Source organism: Phaeoacremonium minimum, assembly GCF_000392275.1.
Source record: "Phaeoacremonium minimum UCRPA7 unplaced genomic scaffold PA7_03_scaffold_149, whole genome shotgun sequence".
Taxonomy (NCBI): Eukaryota; Fungi; Ascomycota; class Sordariomycetes; order Togniniales; family Togniniaceae; genus Phaeoacremonium; species Phaeoacremonium minimum.
In genome coordinates, this window is record NW_006921056.1 from 143,319 (window position 1) to 161,106 (window position 17,788).

Here is a 17,788-nt window from a genome sequence, read left to right on the forward strand (position 1 = left end):
GGGAGTCTTGCAGGGGATGGGCAGATCTTTGTTATATCCTTTTATCTAGCTTCTTGGAGATAACGTGGGGGTTCTTCGGATCTTATCCTTCATGATCGGTTCCGAGAGACACTCGAAAAAGGTGCTTGGGTCATCATTAATATAGGCAGAGCTCCGTATAGTGATATCCTCTCCACAATTCACTGTCTGGCTGCAGAAAGAGCTTGAAATGAAAACTTGACCCTGATTAATTGGGAAGACCACCAGCCGTGCATGTGATTTCTTTCTGTGATAATCTGTCACAAGCGTTCGATTTCGATGGACTGAACCGTCTAGTAAGATGAGTGACGAAACACACACGAAGTGCCATGTGAGTGGGCGATGCTGTCCATCATAGCATACTCAATGTAAGTATACATATGTCAAATCGTAGCATTTGTCCTATTAATGCGACATGTAAAGCTGGACAAGACGAAGACTTGGAAGCTTGAAGAAATAGCAGAGCAGTGCCCCGCCATCTGTGGCCTCTTGCTGAGTGCGGCGCAGGTGCTGGTAGCTGAAAAAACGACGTAATCCGTGGGGCGGTGTGCCTTGGGATTCGGCAAGCCGGGATGCTTCTCTAACGCCTTGGACAACGTCGGGGGATTTTATTTCGCCAGGCTGCCAGGAGCCACGACTTGAATTGACTTAAAAAGACCAAGAAAAGAAGGCTGCATCTTACACAGACTGCCAACAACACAATTCAAGCTATACTGCTGTCGCAGACTCGATCGTGATCCCACCGACGACTTAATCTTACTGTGCTGTATACCAGTTCTTTAGGGAAAGCATCAACAATAACCACTTTCACGTCACCACTCTTCCCTACCATCAGCGCAGTGCGAGCTGCGCAGCTCTCTCACCATGGTCGTCGACACGGCATACTATGACCTCCTCGGCGTCAAGCCGACAGCCACCGAGCTAGAGATCAAGAAGGCATATCGAAAACTGGCCATCGTTCATCATCCAGGTGCGTTCCCGCCGGTCTCTTGGCTGATGCGATCCTCCGTGAAATAGCTGCATCTCGTTGTTGGCTGTTGATACCACACTACTCGCCGGCCTGATTCTGACAATCCCACTACAGACAAGAACCCCAATGACCCCTCCGCACATGCCAAGTTCCAGGAGATCGGCGAAGCCTACCAAGTGCTCTCCGACACAGACCTACGCAAAGCCTACGACAAGTATGGCAAGGACCACGCGAAGCCGCAAGAAGGGTTCGTCGACCCGGCCGAGTTCTTCACAAGCATCTTCGGCGGCGAGGCGTTCCAGGACTGGATTGGCGAGATCAGCCTGATGAAGGACCTGACTGCGACCATGGACATCACCATGGCTGAGGAGGAGGCCGCCGCTGCAGAAGCCGCCGCGGCGGAGGCGGCTGCTGCTGAGGAGGAGTTCCCGGGCACGGAGGAGGCGATGAAGGAGAGCATGAAGTCTTCGGGTGCGGACGCTGGAGGACAGACCGGCGTACCGAACAAGCCCCCCGTTGTGGTAGTAGAGGACGAGCCCGCGAGCGAGAAGACCTTTGCTACAGGCACTGCCTCTGCACCTGCATCCAAAGTATCTCGAGAACCGTCACCGTCTGCATCCCGCACATCTACGCCTGGCCCATCTGCCAGCGGGACATCGACACCACGACGCACGGCCATCCCTATCCGCCCTGCTCTGATGGACCGCCCGTCGGACGACGTCACAGCCGCCGCCGAGGATGAGGCGTCGCTACGGCGCAAGGAGAAGGACAAGAAGAAGGGAGGTCTGACCAAGGAGCAGCGCGAGCAGCTGGCCGCCTACGAGAAGGAGCGCGCGCGCGTCCGCCAGGAGCGTGTCGACACGCTGGCGCGGAAGCTCCTCGACCGCATCAGCGTGTGGACCGAGACGGACAAGGGCGGCGACGTGACGCGGGCGTTCCAGGAGAAGACGCGGCTGGAGATGGAGGACCTGAAGATGGAGTCGTTTGGCATCGACATCCTGCACGCGATCGGCACGACGTACATGAGCAAGGCGACGGCGCTGCTGCGCTCGCAGAAGATGTTCGGCATGGGCGGCTTCTTCAGCCGCATACGCGACAAGGGCACGCTGGTCAAGGAGACGTGGAACACGATATCGTCGGCGATCGACGCGCAGCAGACCATGGAGGAGATGGCGCGCATGGAGGAGCGCGGCGGCGAGGAGTGGACCGACGAGAAGAAGATGGAGTACGAGCGGAGGGTCACGGGCAAGATCTTGACGGCGGCGTGGCGCGGGAGCAAGTTTGAGATCCAGAGCGTGCTGAGGGACGTCTGCGACGCTGTCCTCAACGACAAGAAGGTCCCACTGGGAAAGAGGCTAGAGCGGGCAGAGGCACTTGTTCTCATTGGCGACATCTTTGCAAAGGTGACATCCATTTCCCCACCATATGATACATTCATCAAGCTAACTCAAATTGATGCAGGCTGCGAGAACTCCGGAGGAAGAGGGCGACTATATGGCGTTTGAGCAGCTGGTGGCCGAGGCGGCCCTCAAGAAGGAGCAGGACAAGGCCGACAAGAAGAAACGAGGCAAAGACAAAGACAAGCACAAGGGTCAGTCGGCCCAGGCAGCAGAAGCAGCAGCCGATGCCCCCAACGTGCCCAAGGCATAGTCAAAGGCGTTCTGTTTTAAGGGCCGCGGCTGTCCCACTGATTTGACCTGGGAGGATATCTATAGATACCAGGACGGGTTTGGCGAACTGTTTAATTTTTCTGCATAGAAGCTTAACTTCACTTGACTTGATGGCTTGCCTGGATAGGATACATGCATGCAACGACACTTCACCTCTATCTATCACGTCCACTTTTTTGAGATTTCCTCTCTGCCTACCTGACCTGTCGAGACTTAGATGTTGAGTAGTATACTAAAGGAGCGTTGTAAGTTGGCAGTCTTAGACTAAGTTTCGAATTAGGATTAAGCGTGACAACCCTGGCTTTGACGGTGTTAGGAGTTGACAATATACAGCCACATGCGTTTCTCGAAAGTTGCCCTGAGCATTTGCCTTTGTCTTGGACTTGACCTGAGCTAGTGCTGCTTTAACCTGAGCGTATAGTGAGCCAGCATCCGCCTTTGGAATAGACCAGAAACTTCGTATTTTGGCTACCCTAGATAAAGTCGCCAAATATCAAAGACGGAAATAACTATATAGGAAATGTACAACTTGTTGCAAAAGAAATCACAGGGCTAGAGCCACGGGTCATGAATACTCGTAGCAGTGTCTTGTTGATCAGTAACTACAGCAAGTCGTCGACAAGATTAGCTTCGAGGAGCTCACAACAGTAGCAGAAATAAGGATATAAGCAATAGCATGGAATTAGTTGTGTGCACCTAATTCTTTACACCTTTCCTGCTTTTCTCTCAGAAGTCACTATCATTAGAGGCTACATTATTCAAATACTTTCAAAGAGCCTTCTAGCAACGTTGTAATCCACATTCCAAGTAGTTACCGTTACTCACGACACAATCTGTACCGGTAAGAAATTAGCTGTTTTGTATTGTTCGAAACCTTTATGTGCAAATAGTCAAACTTACGTCCGTGATAGATATTGCCACTACCGTCAATAAAATAAGCGCAGGCGTCGCCCGCGTTGTGAATGTTGTTCGTGTTCCGGTAGGTACATGCTTCATGTGCGTGGCCTAACATAGTTAGGTAGCTCGTAGATTAGCTTGGAACTTATCTGACCTTTGCTGAGCAAGTTGGTAGGGTTACTCACCACCAGCAAGAGCATACCAGTTATTGTTTGCAACCCATACTCCGTTACTATAAGTCCAAGCGTAACAGCTCGACGCGGAGAAGATAGCAGTAGCGATAATACCAGCACTGAAACGCATTTTGGATAAAGTATAGCGTCTAGGAATTATAGATTGAGATGTATTCCTGCGCAGTGAATGGTAGACAGTTGCCGATATTGTTGATGATAGGGATTGGAAATATCTGAATAATCTCACAAGACATCTCAGAGCACGAGCAAGTCTCTTTATACATGGTAATTTACTCGGACTGCCTCGCACTTCCATAACCACAATACCCGCTGCTCCTAAAGGATTCGGTAGAAGTCACAGCGGCGGCTTCCACTCTTGTTATCTGTCGTGGATAAATATAGTAGTCATACAGAAGGTCTACACACATCAGAATGTTGTGATACGCAACGGTGAGGCGAGGAATCAACTAGTGACCGCATTTGCAAGCCACGTATATGCAGACTGCCTCCGGATGTTAGTTTGAAACCCTTCAAATGCGAAGTCCGAGACGCCTCCCTCGGATTTCCACGACTACGAGAGAGGCGGTCGCAGGGATTACCAGGATAATGCCGTAATATTTTCAAGTACAACTGAAAGATTTCAGCTTCAGATGTCCCTTGTTCAGCCTTAATATCAGTGACACACCGGTCTTTCTACGACAATAAAAGGTATACCATTATGACCACATCAGGCAGATGATAAAATAAGCAACATACACAGTAATCCCTCTACGAGTCTAGCTATGTATCCGTGCCGGACGGTGATATGAGAGTTCCAGACCAGACCTTCGAACGCTGGAGAGACGGTATCTCAAGGTAAAGAGCCAGCCGGCTCCAGGCGTACGCCACAAGTCATTGGGAGTGACAGATAGTTTACTACCAAATATAATACAGATGAGCACTTCTGTGAGGTTATAATCCGATAATAAGAGTGCCAGATTATAGAAATCAACAGGATAAGACTAAACAAGATGCTACTATCATATGTGTCAGCCCTTGTTTGTTACCATGTTAGATATTTAGACTTGATCGTGAAGATCAAGTACATCTTATCTTGTTATCCGCCTGCTCATTTCAATCTACAGCTATTCCCAATCTTCTTCTAGACACGCAACAGAATATGTTGTACACACGAGGCCGCTAGTCATTGCTGGGTAAGGTGAATGTGAAGAGCCTCGGCTGGTGTCTCCTTGTAAGCTCCACACCCAAAACCCCGCGACTAGGACAGTAATTTCTCTACGAGTCTAGGTATCTCTGTATCCGTGCCGGACTGTGATATCAGATTAGTTCCTACGTAAGAGAAGACCGGCTCATGTGGAAGCACTTCCAAGTGACGTGATGAGGAGCAACTTGATTGACGGGAAACACGCCTGTTGGATCCTCCCACAACCCCACCCCGCGTCTTATATACCTACGGGCCACCACCAAGGCCGACGAATATAAAGTAGCTATAGCACCGGTGCTAAGGGGCCGGGATGGCGGGTCCCTGGGACTCTTGGGAGTGGTTCTCGGTGACGCGAACCAGGATGGGGCCTCCAAATGTTCCAAACAGAGGGCGGAAGAGGGGAATTGTGCATGCAACGCATGAAACAAAAACACGATGGGAGATGACAGCTGCGGGTTTGGGGGCCTGCTCGACTGCGTCGACGGGCAATAGCTAAGCAATGGGGAATAATAGAGCTGCTGCTAGTGAATAAACAAAAAGGCGCGGCGTGCCCCTCTGCTGCAGACTAGAAATAAAAACATCTGAGGCTCTCATGATTCTGAAGAGAGCGGGCATTTGCTTCTCTTTTCCCCTCTGGCCTCTTCTTCTGTCCTGTCTCTTTCGCCATTGACCATCTCGTTGTCTGATGTTTGTTTGTGCGCATATCTGAGGGGAGGGGAAGCTCGAGTCATTTAGATGACCTTGGCGAAGGTACCGTTTCGGCAGAATTTGGGTGCCAAGGTACATTCCATTCTGCCGCTAGGAAGTAAAAGTTGACAGTTTTCCCGGCACTCCAATGAGCGGCGGCTTCCAGTGGTGTCAGTGGTGTCAGTGTCAGTGGTGTTAGCGGCAGAAACGGAAGTCTGCCAAAATGCGCTCCACCTCGAACTCGGCCTCGACCTTGAATTCCAGCAATCTGCACCAGCAGGATTCAACCTCCAGCACCGTCTCGACTTCCTCCTCCTCCTCCTCGCTTGTCACATCGCGAGATGTCGCTTTGACCAAGGGACGGCTGCCAAAACCAGACAGAAACGCGTTCAATGCGGGCTCTATCACGTCTGCTGGTAGTAGCAGCCTGCTCAGGAAGAAGCAGTCATTGACATTCACACGCACCACGCGCACCACCACCATCGCCGCCGTCAATCGGACCACCGCGCCCGTCTCCTCTCGCGACTACGACCAAACGACATCATCACCACAACCACATTCACGACCATTCGCCCAGCGCATTCCCCTCAGCACGCGGGACCACAATGTCACCGTCCAGCGAACATCCACAATGCGAAATCTAGCTGCCCCACGGAACACAAAAGACAGCAGCTCCGTCGGCAGAATGCCTGTCGACAAGAACAACAACAACAATCATGCATCCTCACGCCAGACGCCCCAGATGCCCACCTTGGCCAAGGGCCTCGCCGCCCGCGCTCCTCTCACTCCCAAGGTGGCATCCAGGCAGACCGTCACCGTCGCCACACCGCTTCCAAGACGAGCGCCGCGCCCCGAGTCCGCCCTCAGCAATGGCCCCACGATAGCGACAGCAACAACCCCCAACAACAACAACAGCACCTCTCAGCGCGACGACTTCGCCACGCCAGTGTCCACCTTTCTGAACAGCAATGTGACGCCCCGATCTGGCTCCAGACAGACCCGAGTCGACAGCGCCAACAGCACCCCAACTGGTACGCCAAACTTGAGCAAATCGGACTCGTGGGACACACGGCCTGGCCTGGGCATATCTGGTGCCGGCGGAGATGGCGATGCACTGCGGCGCCCGGCCGTTACGTTCAGCCCGCCCCCGTCGGACTGGAGACAGGAGCAGCAGAGCTCGGCAGACTCCAAATTCTTCTATGCGAGCGACGCCAAGTCTTCTCAGCAAGCTGCCCTGCCCAAAAACCCGGTCGCGCAGACAAAGACACCCACCTTCTTCTACGCAAATGGAGAGAACCTTCCCAGCAACAGGGCACCCCCTGCTCCCTCGGTATACACACCTACCCTCGGCACTCCCGTGCCAGACGCTTTCGCGAGCAAGTTTGTCTATGCGAATGGCCCGCCCGATCTACAACCCACCATCAAGGCCTCAGGCCCAGGCTCCGTGGCGTCGTCAGGGTCTAGGCTGAGCAATGGTCGTCTAGGACCTGGGACGCAATCTCCAGCTTCCATGATGCAACGGCCTGCTTCGCCAGTGAAAATGCCATCATATCCCACCACCAAATCATCAACTCCTTCTCTAGTGGGTGGCAGCAGAACAGCCATGTCCTCTGCGCCTCAGCTGGCCCCGGCAAATCCAGCGCTCAGACGAATGAGCGTGGAAACACCCTCCCGGGTTGGTGGTCATTCACGGGCTGGCAGTATCAACACAGTCGAGCCTTTGGCCGGGATGCGAATTCCCTCAAATAGCTCATCCGACATCTCATCACCATCAGTGCTCGCCAACCCGGCCTTGACCATGGCTTCCATTCTTCAGGCCGCCGAAGACTTTGCTGAGCATGATGATGGGTCGCCTGATACGCTTGCCAGTCCTACGAAGTCAACGCATGGTAGTGACCCTTTGAATGAGCTGGTTGCTAATGCAAGGCGAGAGAGGAAGGTACAGGATCTTGAAATTACGAATGCATCACTTGAAGCCATCAATAGAACGTTGGAGAGGCAACTGAGGAAGCAGACCGCAGAGCTGAGGCGCTACCGCAGGCTTTCACGATCCGGCCGCCTATCACTCAACTCCGTAGGCTCTGTTCGCAGTCGCATTCCATCTGATTCTACTATCGGGGAGGTCCCCCTTGTCATGGACAGTCTAGACCTCTCAGATCTTAGTGAGGAAGAATCAGAGCCAGAGGATGATGAACTGGACGAGACCGATTCAGAAGGATCAGACTCCGGGTCGGCGCAGCTTAGCCCGAATGCAGTTGCGGCGAGAGATGCGCGTCACAGAAAGCGTGACGAGAAGAGATTGCAGCTTGATCTCTCCAAACACCAAGAACTCTTGATAGACAGCCAGAAGATTAACCAGAGCTTGAAGAGGTGCCTTGGGCTCACGGAAGAGTTGATCAAGGACGGCAAGCGAGCTCTTGAGTATCAAGTAAGAGTTAGCGAGGTCGAGATAGGCGGCCGAGTATTGGCACCCCCTGACGAAGATGATGGATCTTCTGCAGATAGCGACGCTCCTTTTGAAGATGAAGCCAGCCGTACCGACGATGACGACACTCAGCGGATACAACTGGACGAGCCTTCGGCTGGAGGAAACTTGGCTGTTTGGAGCAAGGACCCACAGGATCGGGATAGCGGTATTGAGCTACCTCGAGATGGCGTTTGAAAGAGGAGACAATTTCGGCGAGAAGACAAATGGGCGATTTAATCTGTGGCCAGGAAGCCACACACGGGGCCCGCAGACATCACCACTCACGACACATCAGTCAACATTTCCTTTCAAGTTTTGGGTATTCAACCGAACATCTCATCAGCCGCGGTCGGCAATCCCTAGGTTAAATGGGCGGTGAATCGGTGGCGTTATATGTTCCGTGGAATCGGAACCAGGAACTCAGCATTTGCATATTGCAGTCAACCCGACTTTTATACCAAGCATTCCCTTTGTCAACACCCATTATTGTATGATTACAGACAGATACCCCAAAGCATATCCGAGGAAGCGGAACGTGGCGGCTGGAAAGAACCAGCAGCACGGAGAAACTGCTCCTCGTCATCCTGAGCATTGAGAGACTTCGAGGCCCTCCTACTGTAGTCAAAGCCATGTCTTTCGACCTAGGAGATCGATCTCCAAAGATGTATTTATGCATCGTTTCCTCTGCACATCGGCCGCGGCTCGTTTATAGCATGCGGCTTTTAGGGTGTAGAAGGACCAGGATGTGTAAATTATATACACAGCAAGATACACACAAATGAGCATTATAATTGTGAGCTTTGATTATTCCACTTTAGTTCCTAAAGAAGGCCGGACGTGAAGTAGATATTCAGAGATCATGGGTCAGTCGCAGCATTCCCCTTGGCCCAATGACAGGCGTGCTATTTCTGTCGACCCCTGACGGGCCAGGGGTCATGCAAGGCTCCCCGCTACCGCCGGCCCAGGCGGTCGTTAGTGCCCCGAGACCTGCTGAACCCCACGTACGAAATTCCTGGCCCTCCACAATCTCGAACCTTCATCAACGGCGAAATCCAAGACATTATAGAACGGAGTCTCTCGGCATGGAAGAGACCGAGTGACGAAAATCATAGACCTCCAGTAGCCCGGGAGGATTGTTCAACTTTCATGCATCAGTAGCATTCACTGTGCGCTAGCTTCCCTCGCCTCGGTAGCTTTCTCAGGATGGCGCTCATCGGGGTCTCGTTGCTTGTCGCATCCGTCATCTTCTTCTGCTTCCGACCGCCAGCCTGGCTTCCGGGCTTCTTTGCCAACCTGCGACAGGGACGAATAGGGCCACCACAGACACCGTCACTCCTTACGCCGCCCGATGACTCGAAACCTGCATCAGCCAGCGATCGCAAGCAGCAGAATGGTGAGCCTACGAAAGCTGATCGCGACCGAGCGACGATGCCACCTCCGCCGATACCGATCGTGAAGCGCCCCAGCGCAGCACCGCAGATAGGAGTGGAAGAGCCTGTCGAGGCAGATCAGACAACGCCCAAGGCGTCAGCGACCAGGCTCAACGATGCGGTGCCGGCCTTCTCGCTTTCCGATTTGGAGCCGACTCCCTCCGTCACATCCAAACCACCATCCGCGCCCGCCAACGGGCTGATGGGTCCTCCACCACCACGACTCCCTACCCTCGCTCCCATGCGCAACTCCGGCCCAGCTGCACGGAATGCGCCTATCCCAAACAGAGGACCAGCCGGCGGCTCATCCTCTCTCCTCCCGCCTCCTTCGGCGTCGTCTCTCGCGCCCCCACCCACACACAACACCAAGCCCAAGAAGCCTTCCAAGCAGGTGACGCTCACGCCGGGTCACAGCCCCCTCGACTGGGCGCGGCTGTCATCTTCGCCGACGTCCGACCTGCGCGGGCTGCCCCCGGCATCGCCGTATCTGCGCGTTACGCCCAGCATGCTGCGCCGGCAGACGGGCCGCCGCGGCAAGGACGCGTGGTCCGCCCTCGGGGGCCGCGTCTACAACATCACGCCGTACCTGCCCTTCCACCCGGGCGGCGAGCCCGAGCTGCTGCGCGGCGCGGGGCGGGACGGCACGCGCCTGTTTGGCGAGATACACCCGTGGGTCAACTACGAGACGATGCTCAGTGCGTGCTTGGTGGGGATTCTGGTGGACGAGGACGAGAAGGAGAGCAAGATGGAGGAGATGGACTGAGGCTTCAGCTGGTCCTTTAGACGGGAACGGGGGCAGAGTACTCATATTTACGGTTACGGATCATGGACGGCGTGGTTGCATCAATGCTTTTTGCTATAGTTAGTACTTGTCTAAGACGCTTCATGCATGGTTGGTATACATTATATACTCGGAAACAGCAAATGGGCTGCCTCAGCAAAGATAGAAAGATACCCCATAGACAAACCAACTTGTTCCACAACGCAAGTGCGCTTGCTCTTGATGATATATACCGTTCATTATCTACGCCTCCCAAAGCGAAACTTAAGCTCATCATCACTGTCGTCACTGTCCGCGGTAGCCCGAGTTGCACGTGTCACTCTTGGTTTCTTCGCCGTTGTTTCATTCGTCGCTGGCTCGGCAGCTGCTCGTTTACCTAACCGCTGGGAGCGTTGTGTCTGGGTTTGAGCTGGGGCTGCCTGGCTTTGGCTCTGGGTTTGAGCCTGCCGTGTCTTCCCCTTTTGCGCGGCTTTCCCAACACGGGTTCGGGGTAGTTCCGGCTCGACCTCCATGACCTGATCTTCATGATCTTCAGCTCGTACGTCGTCTTCCTCGCTGTCACTCCCAATGACTTGTGGCGTCCGCCTGGAGCCGGTTGGCTCTTTTCCTTTAGCTATCGTCTCTCCAGCCGTCGAAGGTCTGCTCTGGGACTCTCTCTCCTTCTCCTTGTTCTTTCTCTTCTGACTGCCCGTGTCCTCAAGCCAATAGTCGTCACCGATACCGTACTCCTTGGCCTTTACTGGTTCAAGACTCACAATCACTTTCGCAACCTGTCGTCCCTGGGGATCACCCTGCTTTCTGAACTTCTTAAAGTTCTTACGACCGTTCCATCGAGGATCCCAACGGCCGTCGGCAATGTCCTGATCTCGAGTGCGAGTGGTCTGTGGCTGGCGTACTTCGCACTCCTCCACGATCGCGAGCCGTCGGATCTCCTCGTAATCAATGCCGTCTTCGGGCACTGCAGCTAACCGCGCTCTCTCCTCCTTCGCACGAGCTTCAGCTTCCTCACGGCGTTGTCGCGCCAGGTCAAACAAATTGTCAATTTCGGTGGTCTTCTTCTGCTTGCCTTTCCCCTTCTGTGATTTGCTCGGCTCGTTTTGGGGGGACTCCGGAATGTTGTCCTCAGGCTCTGATGGAGGTGTAGGTTCGCGAGCTGGCACAGGTTCTACGCCTTGTGCAATGCGCCGTCGCTTTACTGCGGCTGCTGTCGGCGCAAGATCTTCCATGAGATCATCTCCGTTTTGGTTGATAGCAGCTGCCGGGCGCTTGCGTTGTGATCGTTGTGTGTTATGAGTTTCCTCCAACGATCCAGCCGGATCGTTACTCTGCGGGTCATCAGCAGGACCTGAAGCACCCGAGTCAACATCCAGATCGACATCAAATCCCTTAAAACGGCTTGCAATAGCTTTGCGACCTCGGCGTGCTCTTGGCTGCAGAGGAGTTTCCTCAATAGCATTCTCCACCTCAGGGACTACATCAATATCCATAGGTCGTGGCTCATTGACATTTGAGCCATTCCCAACAGCTGCTGTTCCGTACATTAGCTCAGTAACAATTTAGATTATGGGAAATAATAGACGCACCATTTTCCGGTTGAGTCTGCTCGACCTCGAGGGGACGGCGAAGCCTTGCTGGGTCAATCGCAAGGATTGCGTCAAGGAATTCACTCTGCTCGATAGGACGATGGTCTAAGCGTAGCGCAACAGCCGTATAGAAATCCTTGAACCACGCGGACTCTGGACCCTCTTTAGCAGGCATGTACCGGACGACAACCACGCCTTTTCCTTCACTGCCGTCCTCGAACTCTCCCAGCCCCTTTTCTCCGGCTACTCCCTTGACATAACGAATGAAATCATCTATGTTCGTCTCATTAGGAGTCGCAGACTTGAAGAGAGCCTTGCCCTTGCCGTTCGTAATGGCCGCGAACAAGTTCTCGTACTGCTTCTTCTCATAAAACACAAAAGTATAGCCATCGAAGATCTCCCTCCTCCGCTCATCAGGCGCGTAAGCCCCAACCGGCTTATCGGAGGGTTCCTCGCCGCGAGGTGGCAGGTATTGGAGAGGGTCAGGCCAGCTGCCGTCCAAGTCTCTCTCGAGACGGCTTGTCTCCAGCCCATCTGCATCGGAGGCCGAAGTAGCCGCCCCAACGATGGCATCAATGAACTGTTCCGTAACAATATGCTTGCCATTTATCAAAGCCCGAAGTCCTTTGGAGGTATTTCGTTTCTTCGCGACGACGTATGTCGTCAGTTCCATATCGTAATCGGCCGTGTACTTGATGTCGAGCTGCTCAAGATCCTGGCGCAGCTTTGCCCATGGATCAGCGCGCAATTCTTTGGCAGTGAAGGAAAAGCTGAAGACAATGGGCCTCCAAAAGATGCTTCACTTTCATTTAGCAGTGTGCTCTAACGCCGGATGTCTGTCTATGCATTCTCACCGGAAAAGCTGGTTATAGCTCCCGAGTTTGATCTCATTTGTATCATGAACGAGGACGTGCCTTTGCCCTCGGATCTGAACCCCATTCACAAGAGTTCCCATCTTAGCTCCCAGATCCTCGATTGTGGCTGTGGTTCGTTTACGAAGGTTCATCTGGGCAGGCAGTCAGCAGGGTGTTATCGAGGGCGGTTTCGGTGGGTAGATGTACCCCATCGCCTTCGGTGACACGGTCGACTTGGATTACTAAATGCTTCCTGGAGATAGTCTTGTGAGAGATGGCATGCTGGCCAGCTATATCGAGTCAGCTAAGCAGTGAAAACATAGGGAACAAGCATGGGTTCTTACGCTCTGAAGCGGTTCTTCCAAAGAGGTATTTCTTGCCCGGCCGCAGCCATAGACGCTTCCCTGGATCGCACACAATCAGCATATGGCTCTTCAGCCAATGTAGCTAAGCTTGCCTCCAAAGACATCGCCGTCACTCTCGAAGAGCCACATGGTGATGCCCCGCCTTTTGCGGAATCAGAATCGGATGACCAGATCGAGGAGCGGATATTGGGCGTCAAGGAACAAACACACTGCCGACCGGTGAGAAGCAGCTCTCAAGAGGCATGCTTGAGCTGATTGCCGGGACGCAATTGGGGCGGAAGCTCTTGCGACGCTTGCGGGGAGTTTTAGAGAGCTGGGTTTGGGTCGAGTCGGAGTATGATGCGCCAGGCAGACGAGCCGGGGAGTCGCGACTTCCCCAAATTTTAGTGGAGCTCCTTCTCGCGTTGTCACGAGACAGGCATCTAATCAATCGCCATTTACACAGAGATCCGATCTGATAAAGGCAAATTATCTACCTAGGTAAGGATCAACATCGGTCCGAGTCCGTCAACATAACACTCTTCTTGAGGACTTGATTATAGATTCAAGGTGCATCATCTGTTTTGCTAGCATACACGAACAGGTGCGGCTCTTCCCAAACATCATCAGGGTCGCACAGTCCAGCTTCTGCCCCTTTTGGCGTGAACTTTGTGACCGCATCATGCTCGACTCGGAAACCTGCCATCTTGATCGTATCGACAGCTTCTTCCGGGCTCAAACTAGAGACTACCACCGGGCGACCCATCCATCGTAACTGCATACTTTCGGCCGAAATTGGCACCGTCGCAAATACAAATAGTCCGCCAGGCTTGAGAAACCGGAAGATTTTGGAAATGAACCCCTTGATATCCTCCTGTGTGACACTAGCAATCATGCTGAAGTAGACGGTGGCAACATCGTATGAATCCCCAGGTGGATCGAAAGACCGGATGTCCTTCTGCTCAAACGCCGCGTCTGGAACTCCTTCTCGAGCTGCTTGTATCATGGCCGAAGCTACGTCAATACCGAGAACATCATGCCCGGCGGCAGCCAATGTTGAGCAGACAGGTTTTCCTGTACCGCAGCCGATATCGACGATTTTGGCAGGCTTAACACTACTGGATTCGAGTCGCGAGAGCAGCCACTGCAGGGACGCTTCCTGCTCAGGGATGCCTTTAAAAGCGATTCCGTAGGCTGGCCCGACATCATCAAATAGCTCCTCGGCGGATAGAACCTTCTCTGGTGCAGACTCCATCAAATCAACGATACAATCAACTGCTGAGGGGTTGTACTTGAATGAGTCATGTGAATACTCTTCTACCTAGAATACTAAGTTCATTCTTTGAGGGAAACGGCCCATGCCTCCGAGATACCGAGACAGATGTGGCGTAAAGAGGGTGCGGGGAGACATATTACCCGACTTGTTGTACAACTCACAGCTATCAGAACTTTCGTCAAAGCCCTCCTTCAGACCATCAACTTCAACTGTATGTTCTCCATCCCAATTCCATAACAGATTAATTATACTTCCTCCACAACGTAGCATTGATGCCACGGGCACTATACGATTCCGCATTTCTTTCCAAACCAGCCAATGCTAGCAAAAGAAGCTGTAATACCGGAGAATACTATCAAGTAACCATATCCGCTACCATATGCGTAGCCAGCGTGGCTCTTCCAAGTGTCAGACCGGATCAAGATACCACTCAAAGGTCCGGAAATGACTGCGCCGATGCCTTTGCCCGCTGAGAACACCGCAATGATCATACCTGTTTCTACAGCTGGATAAGCCCGTCTTATCGGATTCGTGCAGCCTGACCATGTTGCCGCGAATCCGCCGGCTGTCATACCATAGAGAAAAGCAAAAATGTAGAGCATAGGTCGATAGACTGCAAAACTCCAGAAGAGAAAAACAGCCAACACGGTTCCGACTGCACAGACATTAATCGCAGTCGTTACGTGGAATCGATCTATCATCCAGCCGGTGAACGTAACTCCTATCACACTCGCCGCGTTCAGAAGGGACACTGCGATTGTGCCTGATATTCTCGACCAGCCTTGAGCTGTGGCGAACGCTGCAGGTTAAAATCATCAGCTCAATTCCGCAATTTTGAATGAAGTGACGGAAGCTTATCCATCGTGGCTTACATGGCATATACAAGCTGGGCAAGAAATGACCTAGGCCCTGTATGACATTCCCAAGCTGTAACATCCAAAATGCTGGGCTCTTTAGGAACCTCAGCTCCACCTTTTGCGGACCCATGTCTGCGTGTTGGTAAGGCAAACGACCCTTCATGAGCATCAGTGCCGGTGTCGTCAGAATCACACAGATAACTGCCCAAGTTCTCAGAGCCGTTCGAAATCCCCAGGTGCTCAGCACCCATTGCATTGTCAGTGGAATAGCAACGCCGCCAACGCCAGTACCGGCCCAAACCACCCCATAAGCTATGCCTTTGCGCTGAACAAACCACTCATCCAGATACAGAAATGCAGGAAAATAATGCAACGACCCACCAATAGCGTAAAGAATGCCTTGCGTGCCGAGGAGTTGTGGCACTGTCGTTGCAAAGGATGCTCCTATCAGACCGGATAGCTCGATAACAAATCCAACTATACTACAAGTCTTCCGGTGTTGCGGAAACTTGCGAAGCAAAAAGTAAACGACAGGTGCGGCAAAGTACATGATACCCTTATGACTGTATGTTAATATATAGGAAGCAAAAAGCATCAATCCACATATACTGACCGAAGATGTAGTACCCACGGCGGCGATGCCAGAGACATCACGAGAAAAGGGCTCATGAGTCGAATAGTATTCTTGGAAGACACCGAATGCAAAAGGAAATCCTGTCGAACGTAAGTCTCCATTCGGAAAATCCACCATGTATCAAGATTAAAACAGGCCGAATCACATTTCTATAGCGTCACACCTGTTGGATTGAGAACAGCGGAGACTTAGACATGTCCGAAGTGATGACATGCGGCAAAGTCTTCAGGTTGTCACCATCAGGCAGATAGCGAGAAGTAATGATGATTAATTGTCTGTCACTTACCCCAGACAAGAGCTTCCAGAATGAAGCACCCAGCTAGAACAAGCCATGCATCTTTGCCGCCATCGGCGCGGGCTAGAGAGAACCGGGGCGTTTCGTTCAACAGCTCGTGGCCGTCACGATCACCGTTTCGGACAGGGCGATTAAGCTCAATATCATTCATCTTTTGGAGTTTCCGTTCAGTAGATATTTTGAAGTGAGGGGCTCGACATCTTCTTGATACAACAATTATTTCTGGTGGTGACTAGATCGATGACTGTTTGTGGTGTGTAAGACGACCCGCTTTATTCACATCCGTTCTCGGCTCCCTCCTACCAAGCAGACTCAACTGGTGGCGCCCCTTTCCGAGCTCCGCATGTAACGATGCTTCACAACGATGCGGTGAAGCTGTTCGCATTCTTTGTTCTTTATATAATCAAATTACGAGTTGCCGATTTCAATATACTATTTCCGGGGGATCATCGGAAGTCTGTTATACTTGGACTCCAATATTCACTCGATCCTCGATCAATATATATATTAAGAGAGTGTCTATTTGCGCTGTGCCAAAGGTCTATTTGCGCTGTATGTTTGTATTGGTATGATATGATTGGTCCAAAAATTTCCTTAGCGTGACGCTAAGGCCGTTAGCGCCACACTAAGCATTTTCAGCCACCCTCATTGGTCCAATCATTCTACCCGTCACATAACGTTTTCTGCCGCTTTTCCAGGCCTATTCTGTTCGTTGGCTAGAGGCCATGTAGGCCCGCCAACCTACTATACTATATCATAGTAAAAACATACCATTTAGAAGACCGATTCAGACGAAACCGGTACCAATCGATTTGTTTAATCAAGACGAATCGATTGGTACCGGATTCGTCTTTATATGACGTCTAAATGCTTTTCTAGATCCATTATTCTAAATAGTGGTACATTTGGTCCCTAGATATACTATAACTACAGTAGCCTTCAGTGCTATCAACCACTATAAATATGACAGTATTTATATAATCAGTTGTATCTCACTTAAACCAAATCTAATCGCTATGAATTTAACACCAATCGAAAGCACTCGCTTAGACGATTAATTTAATATATAGCTCACTTTGCTACGACTAGTCTTTGAATTGCTGTGATGGTATAAACGTTTTTGCGTTTTGATGGGGGAAGGCGGTGAAGGGGTCCAGTTGTGGAGTCTAGGGGCCCCACATATAAACACACAGCGCAAATAGACATTCGGCACAGCGCAAATAGACACTCTCTATATTAAATATTCGAACCTGTTCCAATTAATATTAAATTTCGACCAATACAAGAGCTTTTCCTTTTCTTAAGGCTTTAATTTCAAACATATCTGAGTAGAGAGACGCCCGTAATTGTTGATCTAGTTGTATACTTTTAGTAGTCTTAATCTCGACAGCAGCCTTTGCTTCCAGTGATATCGACTGGTAATCAACTGGAAATCATCTGCTCATCAACGGTAATAAACATAGACGAGAACAGTTTCGTAATGAGTTGGCTGGCGCCCTAGAGATGCAAGTTGCTCTAGTGAAAGACTTCACCAACAGATGAAAATGTATTTGTATAAATGATTGAGGCAGCTTATACTCGAGAACCCCGGCAGGAGTGGGTACCGCGGCTTGGGCAATCATTTGTCTCAATGTCAATGTGCTTGCCA

The 17,788-nt window shown here is 51.8% G+C and overlaps 4 protein-coding genes across 4 annotated transcripts; 3 read left to right on the forward strand and 1 right to left on the reverse strand.

The window, feature by feature from the left end:
- Positions 1 to 882: 882 nt before the first annotated feature.
- UCRPA7_2122 (hypothetical protein) lies at positions 883 to 2,638 on the forward strand (the record flags this gene model as incomplete). Its single annotated transcript, XM_007914697.1, has 3 exons — positions 883 to 988; positions 1,103 to 2,391; positions 2,450 to 2,638. 3 exons carry the CDS (start codon positions 883 to 885, stop codon positions 2,636 to 2,638), a joined length of 1,584 nt encoding a protein of 527 aa, XP_007912888.1.
- A 3,612-nt stretch (positions 2,639 to 6,250) lies between these two features.
- On the forward strand, positions 6,251 to 8,281 carry UCRPA7_2123 (hypothetical protein; the record flags this gene model as incomplete). The annotated part of the gene is made up of 1 exon (XM_007914698.1): positions 6,251 to 8,281. One exon carries the CDS (start codon positions 6,251 to 6,253, stop codon positions 8,279 to 8,281), a length of 2,031 nt encoding a protein of 676 aa, XP_007912889.1.
- Positions 8,282 to 9,514: 1,233 nt separating this feature from the next.
- On the forward strand, positions 9,515 to 10,279 carry UCRPA7_2124 (putative cytochrome b5-like heme steroid binding domain-containing protein; the record flags this gene model as incomplete). Its single annotated transcript, XM_007914699.1, has 1 exon — positions 9,515 to 10,279. The coding sequence occupies one exon, from the start codon at positions 9,515 to 9,517 to the stop codon at positions 10,277 to 10,279; it is 765 nt and encodes a 254-aa protein (XP_007912890.1).
- Positions 10,280 to 10,295: 16 nt separating this feature from the next.
- UCRPA7_2125 (putative dna damage response protein) lies at positions 10,296 to 13,343 on the reverse strand (the record flags this gene model as incomplete). Its single annotated transcript, XM_007914700.1, has 7 exons — positions 10,296 to 10,365; positions 10,679 to 11,825; positions 11,881 to 12,677; positions 12,735 to 12,886; positions 12,942 to 13,024; positions 13,079 to 13,138; positions 13,310 to 13,343. 7 exons carry the CDS (start codon positions 13,341 to 13,343, stop codon positions 10,296 to 10,298), a joined length of 2,343 nt encoding a protein of 780 aa, XP_007912891.1.
- Between the last annotated feature and the right edge of the window lie 4,445 nt (positions 13,344 to 17,788).